General features: G+C 31.9%; 1 protein-coding gene across 1 annotated transcript in view; it reads right to left on the reverse strand.

Annotated features, from left to right (window-relative positions):
• Nucleotides 1–25,993, reverse strand: part of LOC129234163 (neuropeptides capa receptor-like) — a 105,075-nt gene that overhangs the window by 65,480 nt on the left and 13,602 nt on the right. Inside the window, exons 3-6 of the mRNA XM_054868080.1 lie at nt 16,708–16,757; nt 10,597–10,660; nt 9,090–9,207; nt 7,562–8,396 (exon numbers count right to left, since the gene is read on the reverse strand). Coding sequence (XP_054724055.1) covers nt 7,562–8,396; nt 9,090–9,207; nt 10,597–10,660; nt 16,708–16,757 — 1,067 coding nt within the window. The remainder of the gene's footprint in view (nt 1–7,561; nt 8,397–9,089; nt 9,208–10,596; nt 10,661–16,707; nt 16,758–25,993) is intronic.

A 25,993-nucleotide genomic window follows, 5' to 3' on the forward strand; every position in this document is an offset into this window, starting at 1 on the left:
CGTGCAGATACCATAAGATAACAATAAATCAGGTTGAAATAAAAGAAATCGCAATTGAATATGAGAAAATAAATACAGATTGCATGGATTTCTAGCTATAAAATTGAAAGAATGGTGTAAATACAGATTCAAGTACTAAAAAAAAGAGAAATAAACACTTAGTTTCCATTAAACAAGAGGTGCTTACTCTGCATAACGCTTGAAATAGCAATGCTGTTGACACTCCAGCAGTTTAGATACATGCAACATGTGTTTCAATTTTCTAAACACATAAGTAATTTAAGCATTGGACAGCTTTCCGATTAATATTAACAATTAATTCCGGAATTATCAAAACAATATTTTATTCATTAGGCGTATTAACCCTAACAAGCAAAAACGCTATAGAATATGTTTGCTTTTAATAAGTTAGAAAATGATAAATTCCATTTTCTCTTTAAATGCTATCCTCCGGGATCAGTTCTCATAAAAAAGCACCTAACTGGGACGTAAATAATGGCAAATTACTTAATTAGATTTTATCTGAAACGGAAACTGCGAGTAATAATTTGATTATTCCAGAGCCTCAAACTGTACATAATTTAACACTCTAAACGTAGCTAATTTTTATGCTGAAAAAAAGAGAAGTCTCGAGTAATATTACAAAATGACTAAAATACATTACGACTATCTGAGAGAATATTTTAGGGATCATTATTAGTGTTCTTTGTTTTAGTCATATTCAGTATTTATGTAAATGCTACAATTTAATCTTTAGCTACTTCAACTTCATTTAAAAGGGAACAAATACTTTTCTTCGGGATTCCATTGTTACCTTAGTTATGATTTTCTTTAGTAGCTTTAAAGTTGTGTATCTTGGTAGTTTCAAGCAATTCTTGTAGAATCCACATGAACTAATTGCTTATTCTATAGAGTCTCCCCCCCCCATTCTTTCTCTCTCTCTCTCTCTCTCTCAGTTTTTCAATATTAACTAGAGTAACCCTTCTTTATATCGCGCTTGTCGGAAGGAAACAAAAAATCTTGATATACTTGAAAACGTAATATAACCAAGGTCATAAAACTTAGCTATTCAATTAACGTACAAATTAATAACGCGAGCACCTCCAAAAAGGATAGTTTATTGCCACATTAATTTCCTTCATAAAAAGAAAATAAAACCCATTTATTGACTGTTCTTTTAAAAAAGTGATAACAATTCAAAATATTTCTATTGCTTTATTTTGGATTATAGAACGGAAGTTGCTGCTTGTAAACTGCACCGCATTTCGATAAATAGAAAACATACCAGTTTTTTTCACTGAGTAAAGAAACAAAAAAAATGTTTCCTGAGAAATATAACATTGTTTTGTGCGATTTCAAATGTATAACATCTTTTTTTAATATATATATTTTTTTGATGGGGGATACAAAGGTAAAGTTCAATATAATATATTCTGTTAATGTTTGATAATAACTCTAATAAGTTTTTACTTTGATTTTATGAAACTTGGTTTCGATATAACACGGTACACATCCATTGACTCACATTATTTCTAAGCCTCGTGTTACACCGTTTCGATATAACACGAAACAGGGTTCAGATACAACATGATATATATTGACATTATTTTTGCTATGTATATGATTAATTAGTTTAAAAAATAAGTTAAAAATTTATTTAAAAATTTTTTCGTATAACACGGTTTCGATACTACACGGAACGAATTAACCGTGTTATAGGAGGTACACCTGTAGCTCCATTCGGATTGCTTTGTGATGCGAGCTTGCTAAACTAGTTCACCACAATACCGTTATATGTTATATTGAATCGGTCTGTATGAACTATCCAACGTTAACCAACACAAACTGAAAATTTCAGCGAAATCGGTATGGTAATTTTCGAATTCACCCCAGGACACACACGTTTTAAGTTTCACTTGTACTTAAATTGACATTAAACTATATTTTAAGGTCTAAAAATGCTAATTTACATCAGATGGACAAAGTTTTGTAAATTTAGAATTCCACCTAATGGAATCGAATACACTTCTTTTCGTTTGCTTTATCTTTGTTAAGTTGATTGCGGGTATTATACTGACTAAAACAAATCTCTTGTCTTATTTTTACATTTTTTTCCCTTTTACCATAAATGAAAGAAACATCAGTTATCTGGAAGTATGCACATTATTTTTATAAAAACCGAGTTTTCGTTACGTTCTTTATTGGTCACTTTAAAATTAAACTTGGGGCCGTTAAAGCATGTTTCCGAATTTTTATAGGTGAAAAATGGTAGGGGAGAGTGTTGTACCTTGGAACACTGCTAATTTTTTATAATCTATTTTTAGCAGCCATGTTTTTTGACATCTCTAATAGTAACCTTCACCACTAAATGGTGCTATAGTAACAATCAGCATCAGAAGCGTGAAATTGTTGATTTTGTGAGAGAAAAAAAAAATTCATGACTCCAAAGTAAATATTTTCTTCATTTTTATTTCAATTTATGTCTTTCTGTTCGTAGAACTAACCAACTAAATTTTATTTTTTTGTCAAAGAGAAGTACTTTAAATATTTTGAACAAGAGAAAGTAATAGCATCTATATTGACCACCATTTTGGTTTTTTTAAACCACGTGTTGATTGTACCTCGGGGAAGCCAAACATATTGTATCTTAGGACAGCCTCAAAGTGCAACTATGCCTGGTTCTTAAATATTAAGATATGTTTAGGAGCATGGAAAAGGTTCCAATATGATGCACTCTTTTAAACATATTTAGTTTTAGACAATAATTTATTACTTCGTTATTTATGTTTCATTATTCGTAACTTAATTCATTACCATGAAAAAAATATTTGTTTTTTTTTTTTTGGTGCAAAATTATAATATTTGGCTGTTTTCTGAATTATGAAGCTTTCCTATGGTACAATAGGATGTGTCCCAAGATACAAATGAATGTTGTACCTTGGGAACTCTCACTTAAATGGATGGCAATATTTTATTTTCAAACTGTCTGAATTTAAAAAAAATATATATTGCATAGAAATATATGGGGGTATTTTAATGTGACTTTTATGTTTTAAATTTGATTTAAATAATTGACGTAAAAAAATTAAAATATGAAATGTTTCCCTAGGTACATCACTCTCCCCCACTGCACAATAATTCGCACTATTTAAAAAATTGACTTTTTTGATTGAGTCTAGAAAGTTGTAACATTAAACATTGAGTAAATTGGGGCATGCGCGTCAAATTAACTAACTATTCTCTTGGGAATTCTATTAAGATCCTTCCTAATATTTTCGAGGATTAATTGATAAATAAAGTGCAGTATAAGCTTCAAATTCAGCCACTACTCATTTGGGATATTATATGTAAATCCTTTAATGAATTTGTCACAAAGGTTTATCAAGGGTGTTAATCTTTAATAATTTGTTATATATATATGAGTGCATTAATTTTATGACAATATACTTTTCCGAAAAATATGTGCAAGCAAGTTTTGTTAGAATTCAATAGGAAAAATGATCTTGAAGGGACAGGGAAAAAAATGATACCCAGGAAAATAACTATGAATTCTGGAAGACCTAGGAAAAACAGTACTAAATCCAGACCAATTGCATTTCTACTTCTATGAAATAATAAATTCTGAAAAGTAATAACACTCGTCCGGGTCTCGTCGTTTCGAAAAGGCGAAAATATTCGTCCTTTTCGATCCTTATCCTTACTAATATTTATAAATGCGAAAGTGTTTTTTTGTTTGTTTGTTTGTTTGTTTGTTTGTTTGTTTGTTTGCTTGTTTGTGTGTAATGTTTTCAGGCCATAACTACTCTGATGATCAGCTTGAAATTTTGTAAACAAGTTGTCAGGAGTGCATAATAGAAAGAGATACCTTTTATCTAGGAAAATAATTCCAAGATTTTTGTTCCAATTTTAAAGAAAACCATAAACTTGCGCATCGAAAAAAGCCATATTTGTTCAATTTCTGCAGCGGTTTAAACACCTAAAAAACTGCATAATATGAACTTCAACCGAAGTTCGAGGGATGATTAGAACATCCCCTATTTTTTATTTAAGTTGATTTCATTTCTAAAAATACGCTTTTCCTCATAGGTAAAGTATCGTCAGTGGCTTCTGGTCAAGGAGCATAAATTAAATCAAGATGAATTTATGATGCGTACCAGACGATATTTTTGTGAGGAAAAATAAATAAAGGGTATGAAGAATTCAAAATAATAATAATAATAATAATAATAATAATAATAATAATAATAATAAAATAATAATGATAATAATAATAATAATAATAAAAATAATAATAATAATAAAAATAATAATAATAATAATAATATTAATAAAATAAAGAGTGGAAGTTATCCCCGTCATAATAAAGTATCGTATGTTTCGAAATCAAACATTTTTGTAGAAAAATGAGTGAAAACCTTTTTTGCATATTCAAAAAGAATAATGGGCTTAGCTTTACATATTCTTTCTTTTTTTAGGTGTCGACTGTGCTTTCTGCCAGTTTTAACAGCTTTTGTGGAACGTAATTGATGGGCAAAACTGTGATAAGTTAATGTATGTTAGTTTTAGAACTACTTTTAGGGTACGTTTTAAAGTATTTTTTCTGAAATTCTGAAAGCTAAATTCATTAATACATGCTGCTGTCAATGTGAAAAGCTTGCGCCTGATGCTGGTTAATATATAAAGATGACTGGAATGTTGAGATTTTAATAAAATATAAAGAGTTCTAAATTTATTTCTTGAGTCATAAAATTGCTGTTTTCTGTACATTGCAGAACAATTTTTTTTTTTTTTTGCATGATTTCTGAACACGCGTCACTTTACACTACTTTTACTTTTGAGGTAGACCGTGCAACGCCGGGCAATGTTGCCAGTTTTATTTAAATGACAAAACAACTTCAAACAAAATCGAGGAGATTTTTCAAACTTTTTTTTAGTTTTTTGGCTTAAAAAAGACTTTTGAGGAAAATTAGTATTTACTGTTTTAAAAATCAAGTATTTTCAAGTGGGAGTGCACTTGGTAAAGTAAACACTAATAGAGCATTGGGGCATTTTCAAAAAATCACATTTTTATGAATTTGTCGAGAAATTATAGACAAACTGTCCTGTAAGTTTTGTCACATAAAAGATAAGTTCCCACTGACAAGTTTAAATAAAAATTATGTTATTCATGCACTGAGGGGATTAACAACACTTTGCGGAAAACAAAAAAGGTTTTTGGTTTCTTCAAATCTTCATCGCAATTGGCTAAGAATAAGCTGTAAACTTCAGCAGTTACTTTACTTATTATGTAGAATACTCCAAAAGATTTTCGAGAAAGTACCACGAAAATACGAAGATTTAAAGCAATTCATTTTTTTACTGCCCATGTGTAAAAAATAACAACTTATAACCTTCCTAATTTTACATCCAAATAGATGTGGCAACTCCTAGACAAATTTCGATTGCATATCTTAAAATTGTTTGAAACATTTCCTCAATTCAATGGACCGAATATTAACTGTTATTGTATAGTCAATGAACCGTAAGGGATTGCTCACAGATGAGTAGCATCTGCTTGCAATCTTTAATCATTTCCAGCGTGTGAATCGAGATGAAAACATATTGTTTGTGAACAATTCCTTGTTATTTATCGTGCTTCCGAGGACCAACAAAGTACAGCTGTTTCGGTTGCCAATTTCTTTAAAAAATCAATAGGTATGAATTTATGAAGGTTATACTTTCTATCTTTAGCGCATGCGCAGTAAAAAAAAAAAAAAGATTGCTTTAAAAGCTCATATTTTAATAAATGGTCAATATTGTTATTGCAATGCTTTTTTTTCTACTTTTCTTGCTGCTATCAAGTTTTCTGAAAGTTTGGTATGCCAAGACGGCAAACTTTGCGTGTTATAATTCATAAACCGGCAAACGAAATTGAACTTTTAAAAAATGCTTTTATCTTCGTGAATATAAGGGATACATTCTTGAAAATCCAAAAAAAAATTTACATAATATGTAAACTTATTTCAGAAATTTATAGCTTACTCCTAGCTATTCACGGTTAGGAAGTTCAAAATTACTCTAATTCTTAAAAGTGTTTCTAGTCTCCTAAATGAATGAGTGATTCAATTGTTATAGAAAAATAACAGTTGGAGCATACATTGTATGTGACAAAAGTTACAAAACTTTCGGTCTCTTATTTCTGGAGAAATTCATAAAAATAAGTTTTTGAAAATGAATCAATTCTTATGTTTATATACTGTAAGTTAGATTTTCAAAATTGAGCAATACGAGTTATTCTTTACGAAAATTAAACAAATTCATGTGAGAAAAGAAAGGTAGAGAATAATAAAGTAATACATGTTTTTCTATAAAAAAATATTCGGAGTTTTAAATTAAATTTTGAATTATAAATAGAATACAAGTTGAAATTAGTTTTGACCTTTGCACAGATTTGAACTTTATATGTAAGTAGTTATCCAGTGTTTTTTTTTAATCATTTTTGTGACTAAGCAATTATATTGGCTAAATGAGTCTAAATAAATCACTCAAACACATGTCTCTAAAAACGTTATTAACGGAAACTTGACTATGTTAGTAAAAAGTTTTCAAATCAGTAGCTTCCGTTTAAATATGTGCTTGAAATGTTTCTTTAAGGTTAGGTTAGAAAAGGATACTTCTTTATCAGAGACCAATGAAGCTACAAGAGATGAAAACGTTTGTGGACCAATGCCCCATACGATAAAGAAATACATTTTATTGAAGCAGAAAGAAAAGAGGAGAAAAAGTTCACATCTTCTGGAAGAAAAAAGGTCTTAGATAGCCTTACGTAGCAAGAAATGTTTTCATGATTCAAAATTACGTCTTCTTTAAGTTAAAACATTGCTTGGATTGAAGATTTACTTGCTTCAATAACACTATAATGTTAATTTCCAGTATAAAAAATATTGTTTTAATTCTAACTTAATTAGAAATTCAAAAAATAAAGTAATAATCTAATGTTTGCTAAAAGAATCAGTAAATATCTACAATGTTATAAAACAAATTTCAAAATGTCCAAAAACACAAATTTTAAATACATTTTTCATTTTTTTTTAAGTACTGAAGGTAGATATTTAACACTGCTTATATTCTTTCACTTATTTAACTATCCTATAAATTCTCCTCCCAGCTTGTTACTACATTTTGAGTTACAGAACATTGAGTTATAGTGTCAAGTTATACCTTTTCTTATTTCATTTCACATTCTAACATTGCGAAGTCCTGATCAGATTATATGTTACGGTTGAAATCTTTTGATTGCTGAGTTGTAATAATAATAATAACAAAATAATTAATGCTACCACAAATCATAATAATAATGGTAATGATGATGACAACAACGATGACGACTGTGATGAGAAAGGTGAAAATAATACGAATAACAATGATAATGACAGGAAAAACAATTAAATAGAAACAAATAATTCAATAAAATGAAAGATCTTTAAAAATAAAATAAACGCAACGAAATTCAAATTTTGTAAATTTCTAAATTTCCTTTTCATAACTAGTGCCAACAAACTAGTGGTGAAATTAAACTTACCTAACATTTTCACTACCGCTTTCCTTGAATTCATCTTCTGTCTGGTGGCTGAGGAATTTCCTTCGTTCAAATTGTCTCCATGCTTGCCATTGCTTCCTTGCCTGAGTCGAATACCGATGAGAATGTAGAGCACAGAGATCAAGATTATTGGGAAAACGAAGAACAGACAAGTTGAAATCTCGAATATGTGAGGTAGCGGCTTCTTCACCCTACACAGAGCAGTTTTCCACAAAGTCCTGCCTTCATCATCGACCTCGTACTTGATGCCGAACTGCAAAGCCGTGGGTAGAGCACACAAACCAGCAATCAACCAAATTCCCAAAATGGTTTTCACCGCTCGAGGAAGATTAGCCTTAGTCTTGACTCGAAGGGGGTGACAGATAGCAATGTACCTCTCAACAGTAAACGCAGTGATGGTGAGTATAGACGCATTGGTAGACATCTCGGACGTAAGTCCTCTCAAGATGCAGAAGGGCTCACCAAAGATGTACGGATACCTGTACCAGAGCTGGTAAAGTTCCGTTGGCAGGCCTAAGACCAGAAGAAGAAGGTCGGAAATAGCCAAGCTGAATAGGTAGTAGTTGGTGGCTGTATGCATGTAGCCCTTCCTTGCAATGACTATGCAGGTGCAGACGTTGCCGATGACTCCGGTCATGAGGATGGCAGCGTAGACGACAGTCATTGGAATGACTGTCGATAGCGGATCTCTTTGTGGTCCCAAGCGGCACACTTCCATTGTTTCATTGAAACATTCGGAAAAGTTGTAGTAGTAAGCGTAGGAAAAGTTCGCCCAAAAATTTTCATTTTCATATTCCATGATAAAAACGGGCATCAACTTCAATTTTTATTTGTTTCACAACGCCCAATATTATTGTTTAAAATGCAAACACAATTTCTTGCTCAAATGTTTTACATCGAATTTGAAAGGTATGTGCACTTTGAAATGTAAAGTTGAAGCAAATCATTAAAATTCTAAAAAATATATTCAATCTGTTTTTATTCCAATAGTTATTATAAATAACTATAGCAACATGTTACTGTTTCAAAACGTGATGTTTGAAGCATTAAAAAAAATGATTTCTTTAAAATAATGTATTTCAGTTTTAAAAAATAATAATTTTTAACACCATTTATATGATGAATTAGTAATTTCAACTTAATTCAGCAAAAGATAACTGTTCACCAATGTTCTTCTGCCCACGAGTCCAAAAGACGAAAACAGAAAACAATAATTAATTCTCGAATTCAATCACCTTTAAGATTAAAATTTTCGATTAGTTATATTTTTCCGCGAGTTTCACGGAGGCAAAACTAAAATTCAGAATTTTTCTCGAAAAGTTCTTTTTTAAATTTTGGAAAAGTTCTGAACAGCAAAAATATTTATCAAAATATTTAAAATACTGATATTTCCATAACTAAAATATTAGAACTTCCTGCAATCACGAAAGAGTTCATTATGTCCGGGACAAAAAGTTATCTACTCTGCAATTTCCTCCATCCAATCCGGCAAGTTGTAACTCCGGCTGACTTCTGGATACCCGGAAGAATTATTCCTGCGCTCCGGAGTTTCGCTCTGCCCGTTCGATAGCGCCGCCCTCTGGTGTCTAAATATAGGGGACCCTTTGGGGTCCGACTGATTAATGGCACTGTTGAAGCATTAGAAGAAGAGTAAAAAAGCATATTATTATTATTATGCATTATCATTAGTCTTACCCTTGTTTGCATTTTAATGGAAGTAAAAAGAAAAATCTTATATGGCAACACTTCAGTTTTTCACGAGTTAACAAATGTTAACTTAGGATAGTAAAACTACCAAGAGAAATAGCTCTTAACTCTCTTAAACCCTCTTGATTTTTATCCAGTACTTATTGTACATCATAGTAAAATGCACTTTGCTTAGAAACATATATATTTTACAACTACTATAAAAAAGAAGCTTTACTGATTCTTACTGTCACAAAGTCGATTCTAATTAACAAACTGTTTAAAGTAGATAGTTGTGAAAACAAATGTCTTTTTCCTTCCGTTCATAAATAAAAATTCCTTTTTTAACTGTCGCTTCGTGAAAGTGACACTATGTAGTCTACACATAAAGAGCAAATGTATATAACATCTACACACAAAGAACAAATTGGTATATAACAAAAGATTTACATAGTCATTGTAGTTTTCAAGAAATGAGCATATGTTCATTATGGATATCACAAACCTCTCAGAGCTTTATTTTCTACTTTTTTCCTGGCCAAAACTCATGTTCTCAGCGTAACGGTTTACAGTGAACTATTAGTTCTGTCTTGACCCTAAAATTCGCGATTAAAGAACTTTGACGAAAAATTGCTTTAGAAGTTAAAGTGAAAGTTTTTTTTTTCGTTACAATATATCCGACTTACGTTAAAAAGGGAAAGAAAAGGGAAGAAGAACTATGTAATATAACAGGTCTTTTTACACAAACTTGTTTTTGTTGAACTGTGAAAGGAACTACCAGAAATTTTGATGTATATCTTTCAAATGCTCGTTTTACATTCGTCGGTCATACATTTTATTATTCAGTAAAATATTCGTAGTTAAATTTTCCCCTTCTAAATTCACTTACCCATTTCCAAAATGATATTCTGATTACTTAGCTCACTTACATGACTTGATTACATTAACTTTTTTTTTTTTTTTCAAAGCAAAAAACGGAATTGTCTGAAGGAGGTTTTTTTTTGATGAATTTTTATTTCAATATAACATTGTTATTAAAACAGTTTATAAGTAAACCAACTTAGAAAAAATTAGCGTCGAATATTTTACTGACGTTTTCTGTACTAAATTCATTGACAGTTCTTCATTTTCAAAATAGTATTATGATTATTTAGCTAGATTTTTAGTACATTTATCTTTTTTTTTTTCAAAGTAAAAAATTAACTTGTCTGAAAGGGTTTTTTTTTTCTTTTTTTTTTTTTTTTTGATGATTTTGTATCTTAATACAAAATTATTATGAATGTAGTTTATAAGTAATCCTTCTCAGAAAGATTTAACAACGAATATTTTACTAAATACTAAAATACGCATTGTTAAAGTTTTCTCGACTAAACTCATTGACAGTTACAATATTTTCTAAATAATATTATGATTATTTAGCTGGAATTTTATTGTATTAATTTTTTTTCCAAATCAAAGAACTAAATCGTCTGAAGGAGGTTTTTTTAAAAAATTGTATCTCAATGTAGAATACTTGTTAGATGTTTAAACCTTAATACGAGTAAAAATAATTTCAGCTTCCTCTCCCCACTAAAAGATGTCAGTATCAAAACAAGAAGCACTCGCTAATTTAAAAAGCATTCAAATTGCGAAAACCATTTTTTTACTTTTTTTTTTTAAATATGAGGAACCGAAATAGTTTATTAACAATGAGGCACTTCATAGTACATGATATAAAATGTGCGATACTGATATCTAGTAATTTGCAAAAGAGACAATTAACAAATATAATACTGCAGAAATACTAAGAATATTTTTGGACAATAAGTTTACGTGATAAAAATTAAAATGTAGTTGATTTACCAAAAAGCTTTACCTTAAATGGAGTTAAAACAGTTGTTGGTTTTCCAACAATACTGAACAAACGAAAATTGTTTTATTTGCTGCTTTTCCACATAAGTTGATGATCTTTAAAGCTAGTTTTAGATCTCGTTCAGTTTGCTTTATCTAGGATCCGTTGAGAGTAACTAAAGGCAAAATGTTTATGTAATGATTTCAGATCCTTCTCGTCCTTTTGGATCAGCTGACAGAATCAAGTTGTGCATTGATTCTATAATTAATCTTTTTATGAGTAACTGGTTATGAAAATTTACACTTTATGACAATTCATTTGCACATGAAATTCTGACTTCATTTACCCCTGAGATTACTGGAAAGTTACAAACATTGATTTCCTTCTCCATGAGAGTGATGTAAGTCGAAACTGTGGTATTTGCACTCATTTTAGAGGCTTAAGAAGTTCTACTTCCAAGATACTCATATGGTCTTTCGCTCACATGCGATCTGCTGACTCCTCGAAATGCAAACTGAAAGCATCTAAAGTGAGGGACATTAATTTTCCATAAAGTTATGAAAAATGCCCATTATTTTTAATTACATCAAAACCTTATTCTCTAAAACGATGCCAAGCATGACAGTTTCAGATGTTTCCAACCAACCCGAAATACAGTAAAAAAAGATGTGTAATAAACACTTGCTTTGAAACCCAAAAGATACAGAAGAGAAAGAAAGCAAAAAACACACATACACATTGACGATGTAAGATTTATAAGAGTATCCCATAACAGGGCCATCTGAGAAATACTTTTCCATAAAATACAAGAACTCTCTGGGGTAAACAGGATCTAACAGACAGTAAATGTACTCCCTCCTCAGTTTCCTTAGAAGTGAAAATGAATTCAGAAAGCATTTCCCAAACATGAATCAAAGAGCTTTCTACAGGAACATCAGTGATCAGTTGGATGTTAATTCGATGAATACACGTCAAACGAAACTATGATGAAGTATTTTGAAATGCAAGCACATACATTTGGCTATCTGTTTAATGACGCTCTATTTAACGACTTTCTCCATTTAACGACGGCTTTCATGATCCAAGATGGTCCACTATAATGTAAAAAACATTCTATTTAGCGATGCTTTCTACTTAAGGACGATTTTTTGTAGACCCTTGAAAGTCTATGAACAGAGAGCCAACTGTAGTTTCCGTTTAAAAATTACTAGAAATCTTAACAATAAACAAAGAGTTTCCTAAGTAGAGAGGGCACCGTAACTAAATATTTGACTAGTTTATAGGAGACAGTATCAATAGTTTAAAAATCTAGTGTATTGATAGCTATGTGTATTTTTGGTACAAGTTCCAGTACAATAAGTAGAGGAAAGAATAACTGAATATTTGAAAAACAATTTCATGATTTAAAAAAAAAACATATCAAAAAAAATATTGGCGCCCTTATTCATCTAACAGTTTTAAAGAATGAAATTAATATTCATTGAAGCGAAAACTCATGAATTGTGTTCCTCCGAAGGAAAAGGTTTTTGCGAAACTTTCAACTTACGAGTTTTTGGCAAACTGAAACAGGCGAAACCCCCTTCTCTATTCCGATGGCCGGTTTGGGCGAGCCACCGCAGGCATAGAAAGGGGGTTGGTGAACGTTAGCGAGCAAGGGATAAGCCCTTTGCAAAATTTATTTTGCTCCCATACTAAGAAATATCAAGGTTGAAAGGCGTTCAAACTAAATGAATACTACTATGTAATTATTCCTTCAGATTTCTTTCATCAGATAAATGATCAATGCCGTAGAATGATATATATATATATATATATATATATATATATATATATATATATATATATATATATATATATATATATATATATATATATATATATATATATATATATATATACAGGGGCGGACTGGCCAGGTCGGCTAGTTGGGGATCCCCGAGTGGGCCACTTTCAGCGTTTTTTTTTATTGAACCTAATACATTTACATTCACTCCTAACATTTTTTAAGATGTCATAACAAAAAAATAAATTTAAAAAAAAACATGTAATTTGTTTTCTCTATGTGAAAAAAGCATTTGGAAACTGGTTTATTCTTTTCCCATCCTTAGTAGGGACCAAAGTAAATAGCCCCAAGTCTACATGTCCGAATGCTTTCCTCTCATCAACTTTCTCTCTTGTTTTTAGAGCTTTGGGGGCCATGACTTCCACATTGATGAACGGTAAGGGTCAGAGAAATTGGGGACCGACGCGGCCTGAAAAAGGGCTCGGGACGAAAAAAGAGGGTTAAAAACTTATATTTGTACATCTATTGACAAAAATTGAAGGGGCCTGCACCTTTAGACAATGCGGCCCCGGCCCTGCCATAAATGCGTGGATCATGTTTGGACTGTTGATACAAATGAGTAGGGGCATGCACAAGGGGGGGGGCACCTGTCGGCCCGGTTCAAAGTCTGAAGGAGGCTCGAGAGTTTTTTAATGAGGGGTGAAACCTATGTAGGGAGCTACAAGATGGAGAGGCGCCCATGAAAGTCATTTGGGACGGGCCCAAAAATTTATGTGCACGCCCCTGGTATTCACTGATTGTAACCGATTCAACTAAATACTGTCAGTTGGCAAGATATTTCATTGGTGCATTGTAAATTATCTCTATACGAGTATTTTCATTTCAGAATCGCATACGGGAAAGCAAGTCTGGACTACGATAAACTGAATCTGAAACAGGACAAAATTTCGGCGTTGGAGGGAGAGCTCCTGAACTTAAGCGAATTTAGGATTGCAACCGAAGGGGGGAGCAGTTTTTTTTTTTTTTTTTTTTTTTTGAACAACATTAGTTGTAATCAGGGTCAGATTGTGACTTAACGGGGTCCCTAAGGTATTTCAGGTATGAGGTCTCTTTGTAGTCCTAAAGTCACCATCGATAGTCTAAAGTCTACAATGGGGATGTTTTCGAAACTTTAAAAACATTTTTCTCTGAAAGAACATGCTTAAACACATAGGATTTTACCATTATTTAAATAATTTGGCAAAGTTTAATGTTTTTAAACAATTAATTTAAATGGTGCAATTTCATTTCTTACGCTTCTTCGCATGACATCACAAGTGATGAAATGCCATTAGAGCAGATCGCAACATTTAATTCTCTTCTTTACTAACATGTACTGGCAGCGATATGGTTGATAGAAAGCCTAGAGCGGAATATTTATTTCACTTCCGAATTATCATAAACTGGAAACGCGGTAGATAGCAAGCGTAAGCATTCAGGGCGCCAGTGGAGATGCGCCAAAGTTTTTCACCTGTGACGTCATAAAGACCACGCCTCATTTTCAAAAAAATATGATTGCTTAAAGCAATGAATTTTTCACTACGCATGCGCGAAAGATAGCAATTTATAACATTCATAATCGGAAGCCCAGACATATCCTTCATCTCATTAAAAAATTCTACCTTGATATCTTTTTAATCTTAAATGTTATCAACGATCTAATGAGCTGAATTTTAATAATTCTTGGATAGACGACGAATCGTGAGGGATCGTTTGCAAATAATTCGTTTTGATTATGAATCACTCTGCAAAGTTAGCAGGAAACTGTTGTCAGTTTGCGAACGACCCATTACCATTCGTCGCTTATCCAACATTTTTTAATATTCGACTCATTAGAGCGCTGATAACTTTTTAGATTTTAAAGATATCAAGGTGGAATTTTTTTAATGAGATATAGGATATATCTGAGCTATGGATTATAAACGTTATAAATTGCTATCTTTCAAGCATGCGCAGTGAAAAATTAATTGCTTTAAACGTTCATATTTCACCAAATTTTCAATATTTTAACTTCAAATTTTATTGTTATGTTTCCCTAATATGCTGTCAAATATTCTGAAAACTTATTAACGTTTGACGAAAAGCTCTGCGTGATATATGCCGAAAACCTTCAAAAAAAAAATTGCATTTTTGAAAGAAATGCTTATATTTCCGTGGTATGAGAGATATAAAAATAAACTCTAAATAGGTTTTTAAATTATTTCTGAAATTTATAGCTTATTTCCAGCTATTTACAATAAAAAATGATTAAAAACTTTTTTTTTTTTTGTTTCCTTAATTTGTTGCTGGTTGCCTAAATGAATAACAGAGGTAATTAATTGTTATTGGAAAACGATAGCTAGAGTGTACTTTTTATGTAAGAAAAAAATACAGAGCAATTGGTCTCTTATTTCCCAAGAATTCCGTAAAAATGTGAACTTTTTATAGTGCCTCAATACTTTTGTTTAGATAGTGTATTTTTCAAAAGCACTATGTTATAAGAAAGTGTAATCTGCCATTATTGTTACTCCACATCTCCCCCTTATCATAAACTGTCACAAATTAGCGAATCCCACCTCACTTCCCCTCTCTAACAAAGCGTAACGATTGAGGCAACGCCAAGGAACATAACTTTATGCTTTGGAAAAAATTTATTTTCTCCGGCGAGAAAAAAATGTAAATTTCCTAACCTAAACGAAATTTTGAAGAGAAAACAGTCACTGCTCAGAAACTCCAAAAGTACTGATTAGAGTTAAAAGTTTGTAGAGTAAATGTCACTGTGTCATGTGTGACATTGTGAAGTGTATGGATAACGATAGACTTCGAAATGTCTAGTACAATGCTCAAAAATGACAGCTTTGTGCTGCATTAATATGTTGCGTATTTCACGTCCGTTTATCTTACAACATTAAAAAAAAAAAATTGGATTGACGAAGATGTTCATCTTTGAGAAAGGTCAAAATTCCAAACATGATGACAACAAAATGAAATAGAGGCTTTCGTTAGAAGATCCCTAAAGATATCTACACGTCCACATTCTCCAGAGATCCAAAGAGCATTAATACCATCAAGTGGATGACTAAGAGAGAAAATAAGAAAATGCTTAGCCACAAGAGAGAAAATGAAATCTATACAATGGTTACAAGAATAGATTAAATGTTATATCCTCAAAAGTCACGGTTTATATCAAGAGATTTAGATGTAATAATTGCATTCAAAGTTATTTTAGTTTATTTTGCGTTCTATTCTTAAATATGGCAGATATTTACCCAGTATGCATTGTGCTTTTATTTTCGAATAAGAATTAGTTTCTAAAGATTTTTTACAGAGCGCAATAGTTAAACCCAAGTTAAAAGAGATGCTCAATAAAAACCTTTATGTGCCAATTTCATCATTTTGCATTACTAAAAATGTTTTTTTAAGGAAATTTTATCTATTGTGCTATCAAATCCAGTTTCTAGCGTTTAGTTTTATCATTGTAAAAAAATGTCAATTATACTTTCCAGATCGGTTTTCAGTGATCGATTTGATCAACTTAAAATGCATCGACTGTTTTGCCAGGTTCGGTGTTCAGTATTTAGTTTTATCAACTGTTACTAACGCCATTTGGCGACGCATTGTCTTAAGCGTCAAACATAGAGTTCAGTTGTTCTAATCACGGAAGATGTGCAAAGAAAAGCAGACTACATGGTTGGAATAATAATATCGCTTATTAAATAGGGATTCAACTGAACATTCTGTTCAGGTGTTATTTTTTGTGTGATAATCACCAAGACGCGTTCCCACGTTGATGAAAAAGAAATGTTAAACGTTTGGAGTGAAAACTTTTATTAGAGGGCTTGGAATTTCTGATAGTCCAACTTTTGTGTGACGGAAGTGAAGTAGACAATTTTGTGTGACCAAAAGTCGGACAAGCGCTCTTCTAGCTTTCTTTCACTCTCGTTGTCCGTGGTTGCCTATACTGCGTTGAGTACAAATGTTGGTTATCAACAGAACACCTGTTGAAACACGTGTGTATAACCAATGCATTTCAAGTAAAGTTTAGTGTTCCCGTTGCTTAAAATATATTTTCTTCATTAAAATAAACCATTTCAATATGAATATGCCTGAAACGTTTCGTCGGGGACTCGATCCGGGATCCGATGGGTTCAAAGCCTATTGCTCTGCCAATTGAGTCACTGTGATTGCCAGTCAGATTGCGCTGTGCGGCAATTTTAGAACGTGTGCGAGAATTACAATTTCTCTTCTGAAAAACGAAGAAGATTATGAACAGTGACACATACAGTATTTAACTTTATGTGATTAAATGAAAGATAAACACAATATTCGTTATTCAAAAGTGATTCATGTATATTTAAAAGAGAGTACATGCCCTTAAGGACTACCATCTGTTGTTTTTAAGCTCTATATATCTTTCGAAATATGTAAGTATCCTCATATATTAAATAGTTAATTTACTGATCGAGTAACATTCCTGACGTCATCAACAATGAAACTCGTGCCCTAGCATAATAAAAATATTTTTTGTCAATGTTTGACATGCAGGTTAATGCTTTATTTCGACAAAGCTGAACCGGATCAGTTTTACTAGTAAGATCGTCATTTTAGGATAGTGAAGAAACAAAAAGGTGGTCAACAATGAATACTATCTTCTGGAATTTGAAATTAATCCACTGGATTTAGGGTTGAAATTTCAACTATCAAAATATCTTCAAACAGGCAATTGCTTCGTTCAAACGTAACAGCAATTTTCACCACTCATACCTTAACGATATGACGGGTGATTCCGTCGGTTTTCTAGTTTCCAAAGAGAATAATTTTCTCAATTCATTCATGAAACAAGAAGCTCGTCCAGAACTAAACGAGCCTACTTTCCCGTATACGAATATCAACTTTCTCGTACCTGATCAAAATCCTCAAAATTAGCTAAAATCGCAAATTATTTTTGTCATATTTTTTGAAATATTTTAAGCCCACTTCTAGAAACAAAATATGCCTTTCTTATCTGAAGAAAAAATAAATTAACAAACAAATAAAGTAGCAGCACCTTTTAAACAAAGAAGCAACTGCATTTTATTAAATTAAAAAAAAAAACTTTAGCCGCTTTCAACAAGGAAAAAAAAAGAATTAAAATTAATAACTTCAATAAAATAAATACACCATATCCAAAAAAAAAATTGTTTGTTTTTCCCTTGTTGCCAAAAAATAATTTTAAAAATGAGTTCATGTAATTTCAAAAATAAATCAAAACAATAAAATGTCAACTGAAGAAATAATTTTCACTGTCGAAAAAAATCGTCTGCGCATTTTTTTAAGTAGAAACATAAAGGACTCCGAATTTCTCCTCGAAAAACTGAATACATAAATTAAAACTTTAGAATGAAAATGAAAACAAATCATTTAAACAATTATTAATTCACACTAAATACCAGGACTGCGGAGTCGGAGTCAATCTCATTTTTGAATAAAAGAGTCAGATTTGGGAGTCGAAGGTATTTAATTCAAAGGCTCGGAGTTGGAATCAGTCCTTGAAGTCCGCAACTCCGCCAACGTTTAAAGAATCGGAGTTGGACTTTTTTCGGGATACAGGAGTCGGAGTCAGAGTCGAATATCCCCGATAAATTTTTGCCAAAGTTACGAAGTCAGAGTCAAAGTCGAAGAGACGGAATTCGACTAGTTTTCGGGCACAAGAATCGAAGTCGGAGTCAGGTGCCCCAAAATTCTCGGAGTCGGAGTCGGAATGTCGTCAACAGCTATTTCCAACAAAATGTGTTTGAAGTAAACCCGCCTTCAAGTGCGGAATCTACATTGACTTTCAGTTTCACCGTAGGCGCTAATGTTAAGGGATTTGAATTGTTCAAAATTAAACGGAAAATTGTTCGAATCAAAAATATATTTAATACACAAGTTTTTTAACAAAGGCTTTTTTCTGCGAAGTTTGTTTGAAGCAAATTCGCTTCTTAGTTCCGAATTCCCTTGAATTTCCCCGTAGGCGCTAATGTTAAGTTTTTTTGAACATGAAAACTGAAAAATTGAATTGTTCAAACCAAAAAGTGAAATATGGGAATGAGGTGTCCTCGCTGAGATCTTTCGAACAAAAAAAAAACGTTTATTCGATTCGAACTATTCATTCAAAAGTTATTACGGAGGGACAGAGAGAGCGACAGACATTTTCCTTCATCTCAATTACCATACTTTCCAATTTTTGATTTTTCAATATTTATCTTATTTTATTTATTTATTTATTTTATTTATTTTATTTTTTTTTTTTACTTTTTTTTTTTTTTTTTGCTTTTCGCAATATTTTCAAGATGTAATCAGCCGTCTTTCATGCTTTTTAGCCTACTTTCTCTGTAAAAGTCAGAAAAAGAAGAAAAAAGCATGAAAGAAGGCTTAATGCATCTTAAAAAGGTCGCGAAAAAAAAATCAAAAATAAATAAAATAATTAAATAAATATCGAAAATTTAAAAATTGGAAAGTAGTGTATTGAGATGGGGGAAAATGTCTGTCGGTCCGTCGATCTGTCTGTCTGTCTATCCCTAATAACTTTTGAATGAATAGTCCGATTCGAACAAACTTTTTTTGTTCGAAAGATCTCGGCAAGGACACCTCATTCCCATATTTCACTTTTTGATTTGAACTATTTTTTGTTCAATATTGAACAGTTTTTATTTATTTTAGTAATTGCATTAATTCATTTAAAAATTATTTTTGGCAACAAGGGAAAAATAAACGTTTTTTTTTTTTTTTTGATATGATGTATTTATTTTAATAAGCTTATTAATTTTAATTATTACCTTTTCGTTTTGAAAGCTGTTAAAGAATTGTTTTAAGTGAAAAAAGTGCATTAGCTGCTTTGTTTAAAAGGTGCTGCTTTTTTTATGCATCTATTTTTTTTAGATGTGAGAGGAATACATTTTTCCTAGAAATTAGCAAAAATATGTTTGAAACAATTTGCGATTTTAGCTATTTTTGAGAATATTGATCAGGTACTAGAAAGTAGTATGGGTATACAAGAAAGTAGGCTCGTATAGTTTTAGACGGAACTTCTTGTTTCTTCTTCCTCTGACTTTTACTTTGAAAGTAGGCTAAAAAGTGCTAAATGTTCCTCTAAAACTAAATTAAATTTTAACGAGCTGATTTGTGCATCACATGACTTCCTTTTATGTCAATAGTGTCTCGAAGTAAGCAAATAAACCTTTTAAATATTTTTACCTCAAGTTTGCTGCGAACAAAAGCAAAGAAAACGTTTTATATAGATAAATTTTTCCAATATTGGCAATTTTTATGTGATTCAATAGTAACTCTCTAACTATGGCCAAATTTAAACCAAATTAAAAAAACACACCAGATTTTTCGCCAAGTTGGCGACAAAACTTGGCGGCGAAATGCTTGGCGATATATCGCCAAGTGTTTGCCCAAATTATAACACCACTTGAGTTCGCATTGAAACTAAGAGCAGGAATCTGAGAACTGTCACGCCTAGCTTTATCAAGTGATTCATGCCATCTCAGATTTTCTCCAAAAAGTTACCAGTTATTACTTATCTTGTTAAAAGCCCAAATCCAGAATTTTTTGCTCCGAAGTTGAGTTGATCATTTTTTATGGATCTCTAAAGTCAAAGCAGCTAAAATTGAGAAGATTTTTAAAAAATGGAATATACTATAAGCCAAAATTTTTGCCAAAGACAATACACCTCCAAATTCTTGTTATATATGAAGTATAAAAGGTTCAAACTTTGCAAAATGAGTGCTAAATTTGCAGCAAGCTGTTGCCGCAAGGTCAATGAAGATCACAAAAAAGTGGTATTTTTGACGTTTTTTAGCATTTTTGAGGTAAAAAAAAGATGGCACCTTTCCGTTGCCACAGCAAAAATACTGTCGGTATAAAGGTAAGTATATGTACTTTAAAAACATCATTTCATAAGGCATTTCGCTCTTTAAAAATTTCAAAGAAAGAATATTATGAAGAAAAACCGAAAAAAGTAAACGGAAAAAAGTAAGCGCACAAGAGAAGGCATTTAATTTGAAGACATCAGTAAAAAAAACCTATTAAATACAACGTTGTGATAATTTGATCATCGCTCACCTTTTGATTGTATGTATTTTCAATGCAAACATAAATATCATTTAAACTGTTGCTGAGTGACTCGTGAAAAAGCAGTAATTTTGCATGTGAAAAAAACAGGTTGTGGCAAATACAGTCCTGCCCACACCGTAAAAACGATTTAGAAACGTTCTTGGAAAATAATAGGCAGCTGATGTGCCCAACTTCCGCCAGTAACGAATCTTGCAAAAGCCAGGAATATTTTCCGCTAAAATTCAGTAACATTCTTGAAATTTTCCTGAAAAATCCAGATATATTCCGCTTAAAGCCGGTATAGTGTCTTTATAACTTCAGATTAACCTTAGGCAGGGATGATATAACGGCTCCATAAGCTGTACTACAATCATGGCCAAAGCTAAGCCAGAGTTGCAAGCATATTACTCGAATGCAATTCTTGTAAAGCTACGTAGTCCAAAAACTTACCCTCCCCCTTTGAGAGCTTAATCAGTCAGGTCGAGAAAGTCGATACACGTTATAAATACTCTCAGTCAATTTTTAAACTGGGAGCTAAAACTATTTTTTACAACAGAGAAAAGTCTGAATTTGTGCAACTTGTAGCAATTCAGGAAACTTTTTGACAATGGTACTTGATATTTCCAGGAAGTGGATAAAAACCATTGAAATAACGAAACGTTACACGGAAAGGCTCAGTAACGTTTCGGAATTTTTTTACAGTGTATGTGAGCATCTGACGGAAATCAAAGAAACATTAAAGAGATATTTATTGGCAAGAATTCGAACTGGCGCCATTCTAATTAACAGCACGACACTGCAACAAACCTACCTGCAATTGCGCCTTCCTTTTCGAATGCTATTCATTGAAGGAATGCGTAATAAAAAACAGCAAAAAAAGCTTTTTGCCGAAAAAAAAATAAAATCATAGCCAGCATGATAGACTTAAAATTATTCGTAAAACATGGAGTTTGATTACAGAATGAGGAAGATCTCACGTAGCTATTGAAAAAAAACGTTCTACAGAGTAATAAATTCAATTGAAATTAAGTGTTTTTATTTTTGAATATTGAACAATTTCTCATAGCAGACTGCTTTAACCGTTACGACTTAAATGCCGCTCATGTTTCTCTTTTAATCGAAAAGTTAAAATTCAAAACCAAAACCAATTGAACTGAGTCCGTTTTTTAAGTGTAATTTTTCGAACAAAGACAAAATGTTTTTTTTTTCAGCCGAAATCAGAGGTGCAGAAAATGATTTCTTACTATTGAAGCGGATAGTAATTTTAATGTTTTATATCGTATTCGAATAAATAATTAAAGGTTTACTGGATGAAACTCGTAATTTCAATTTGAGGTAGTATTTTTTCATTTGTACAAAAGTTCGAAAACTGATATTGGAAACATATACATTTCAGCATACAATGAAAATGTTTTTCTGCACAAAAAGGATTCCATTGAGGTAAATCTAATACTTTTTTCATGCTTATATTATGCTTAGTGGTCTGGACGGAGTCAAAGCTTTTTTTTTTTTAAAGAAGAACACCCTTCGATTAACAATCCCACTTATCTGAATGATTACTGTAGCCTGCATAAAGGAGTCGAAACACCTGGTAGCATTCCCATTGCATTTATTTTATTACGTGTATTATCTGTTGTATGTTATGAATACATGTAATGCGTAATACTAATCTAAAATTGCTATTATGTCGGACAGCCCGGGCTTGCCCGAAGATCACATAGTTTATAGCCGAACGCTCCACCGAAAAAACTTACCAATTTCACTGAACAACACAGTCCAGTGCTTTTATGCTTTATTAAAACACACACAGGTTAATTTTATTTTCTTGACGAAAGCGACGCAAAAAATTGAAAAATTGTATTAGAACCTTGGTTAAAAAAAAATCTGCATAAGAACTACAGGCTGCATCAAGGTTTTGCAACAGCAAGGGGGTTTCCGAAAATTTGATTTTTAGACCGTAAGTCTATTTTTGTCATTAGCCGGCTTAATAAGTTTTAAAATGGGGGGGGGGGATTTCTTCAAGAGATAAGCATGATCTCGCATACTGACAGAAAAATAATCCACAGAAATAATATATAAGATAAGATATTGAAGAGAAGTTTTTTTTGAAAATTTTTACAATTTGTTATCGCAGGCTGCTTGAACCGTTATGGCTTAGATGGCAGTACGTGTTCATCATTTAACAGCACGGTTAGAATACAAAATAATTTGAATTAAGTGCTTTTTTAAGCGTAACTTTTCGAATAAAGTAAAAATGAGATAGGGTATTTGTTTTTTGCAAAAAGAAGAAATGTATATATATTATCCTTCAAATTGAGATAGTAATTCTTTTATCTGTACAAAGAGTCAAAAACTCATTGGAAGAATCAATATTTCAATATATGATTTATAAGATTTTTCTGAACAAAAAACAATTCCATTGTGGTCCGATATAGTAAACCTGATACTTATATTTTCGCTAACATTATACTTTAATTTTCTTACCGGAGCCAAAGCTTTTTTTTTTTAAAAAAAACCTTACAGTTTTGATTCCATTTAGCTTCATGTTGAATCAAGTTTTCATAACAGCAAGGAGCGTTCCCATTTTATTTATTCTCTCAAATTTGATATTCATTGTTCATGTAATGCCCGATATTCTTCTAATTTTTTAATGCAGATTGTCCGGACGTGGGCCCGAACACACATTCTCCTGGTTACCAGTCGAACGCTCTGTCGATCAAGCTATTCAGCTCTGTCGGTCACAGTGCAAGTTAAAGTTATAAATTTAACCGAAAACCTCATTCTGGTTCTTTAAAAGTGGTTTTCTTTTGCCCAAAAAAGCAATTTTTAGACCGTGGGTCTATTTTTCGTCAGTAGCCTGCACGATTAGCTTTAAAATAAGGTGTATATCAAAGAAATCGATCAAGAATTGAGGAAAATCTTGCGTAGAAACAAAACCAGGTTACAGAAATAATATATAAGGATAGTTTGCAATGTAAATTGATATTTTATTCTTCTGTAACACATATATGACATTTTTGACATTCATTTAATTTAACATAAAACATTAATAAACTGTAAATTTTGTATATTTAAGTGCAAAGTGATTTAGTCAACATTTTCATTGTTATTATATTGAAAACTTCTTTTTAAATCAAACGTTCCATCTAAGACTCCTGAATGTATTTTTAGCACGGCACTTTAAACGGACTTTTTAACCTCTAATAAGAAATAGATGTAAAATAAGTTTTTGTTTTTGACAAAGTATATTTTAAACCACTAATCATTCAACTTATAAAATTTACATCTATATTGACTTCAGTAACATAATTCGCAGCAAAACCAAATAAAACACATTCAAGAGTCTTAGATGGAACTATACGCTTGATTTAAAAAAAAAAAAGAGTTTTCAATATAATATCATTGAAAATAATGACTAAATCACTTTGCACTTAAAATACAAAATTTAATATTATTAATGTTCTCTGTTAAATGAAATGAATGTCAAAAATATCATGTATGCGTCACAGAATATTAAAATATCAATTCATATTGCAAACTATAATGTTAGAATGCCAGTAATTCAAGCAAGTAGTATGAAGAAGCAAAAAGCCATGACGACAAAAATGTACTAAGTTATTCTTTTTTAAAAAACTTTTAAAGCATTTCGCCTTAATGGAGTTTTTTTTTTTTTTGGTAAAACCAATAATAGGGCATAGCAAGGGCAAAAAAAAATTTCAATATGTTGTTCGCGCAAGGAATTACGGCAGTTTGAATATCAATAAAATGTGACATTTTCCCTCTTTCGGCCGAATGAAACTAAAAGCACATTAAACTTGCCTCAGTTAATTATGCATTTTTTTAAAAAGTATATATAAACTTACTTTTCAAGCGACAGTACTTTTGTCGTGGCAACGGAAAGGTGTAATCTGTTTTTAGACCTCAAAAATGCTAAAAAACGTCAAAAATGCCACTTTTATTGTGACCTTCATTGACCTTGCGCAACAACTTGCAACAAATTTAGCACTCATTTTGTAAAGTTTGAACCGTTTATCCTTCATACATAACAAGGGAATTTGGAGGCAAATTGTCCTCGCAACAATTGTGGCTCATAGCAATTTCCATGTCTTAAAAACCCGCTGCCGCGTTTTAGTCGCCGCTCGTTGAACTTTAGGGGCCCATAAAAACTGAACAACTCAGCTTCAGAACAATAATTCTGGATTTATGCTTTTAACAAGATAATAAATAACTGGTAATTTTTGGAGAAAATTTCAGATGGCATGAATCACAAACGTGAATCTTTCAGATTCTTGATCTTAACAATGATTTTACTCCAAAAAGGTGTAAAATACCCCTCTTAGGAACATCCGAATGCAACCAAAACAAACGGTGCACAACTAGACCCTGCTAGGAGTCTACGTACCAAATTTCAACTTTCTAGAACATACCATTTTTCAGTATGCGAGATACATACGCACATACACACATTCGCACATACGTACATGCGGATGTCACAAGAAAACTCGTTGTAATTAACTTGGGGATCCTCAAAATGGATATTTCGGGTGTCTATACGTTCTCAGGTATGCATACCTGAAACGCATAAATATACATGTATGATCGGGTTGAAAAAAAAATCTCATTATTCCTTCGGGGGCGAGCAAAATGGAAATTAAGGCCGATTTTTGAGCGATTTTTTTCCACGAATACAATGCTTCCTTTACTACGAAAAAAAACCGTCAAATTTTTTGTCGCCAAGTTGGCGAAAAAACTTGGCGATTGAAAGCTTGGCGATATGTTGCCAATTGTTTGCCAAATTATAACACCACTTGAGTTTGCATTGATATTAACAAAGATTTCCCCCCAAAAAGATGTAAAAGACCCACTTAGAAACATCCGAATGCAACCAGAAGAGGAGGTGCACAGCTAAACCCTACTAGGAGTCTACGTACCAAATTTCAACTTTCTAGGACGTACCGTTTTTGAGTTATGCGAGATACATACACACATACGCACATACATACGTACCTAAAGACGT

This window comes from Uloborus diversus, chromosome 1 (genome assembly GCF_026930045.1).
Source record: "Uloborus diversus isolate 005 chromosome 1, Udiv.v.3.1, whole genome shotgun sequence".
In the NCBI taxonomy this organism is placed as follows: domain Eukaryota; kingdom Metazoa; phylum Arthropoda; class Arachnida; order Araneae; family Uloboridae; genus Uloborus; species Uloborus diversus.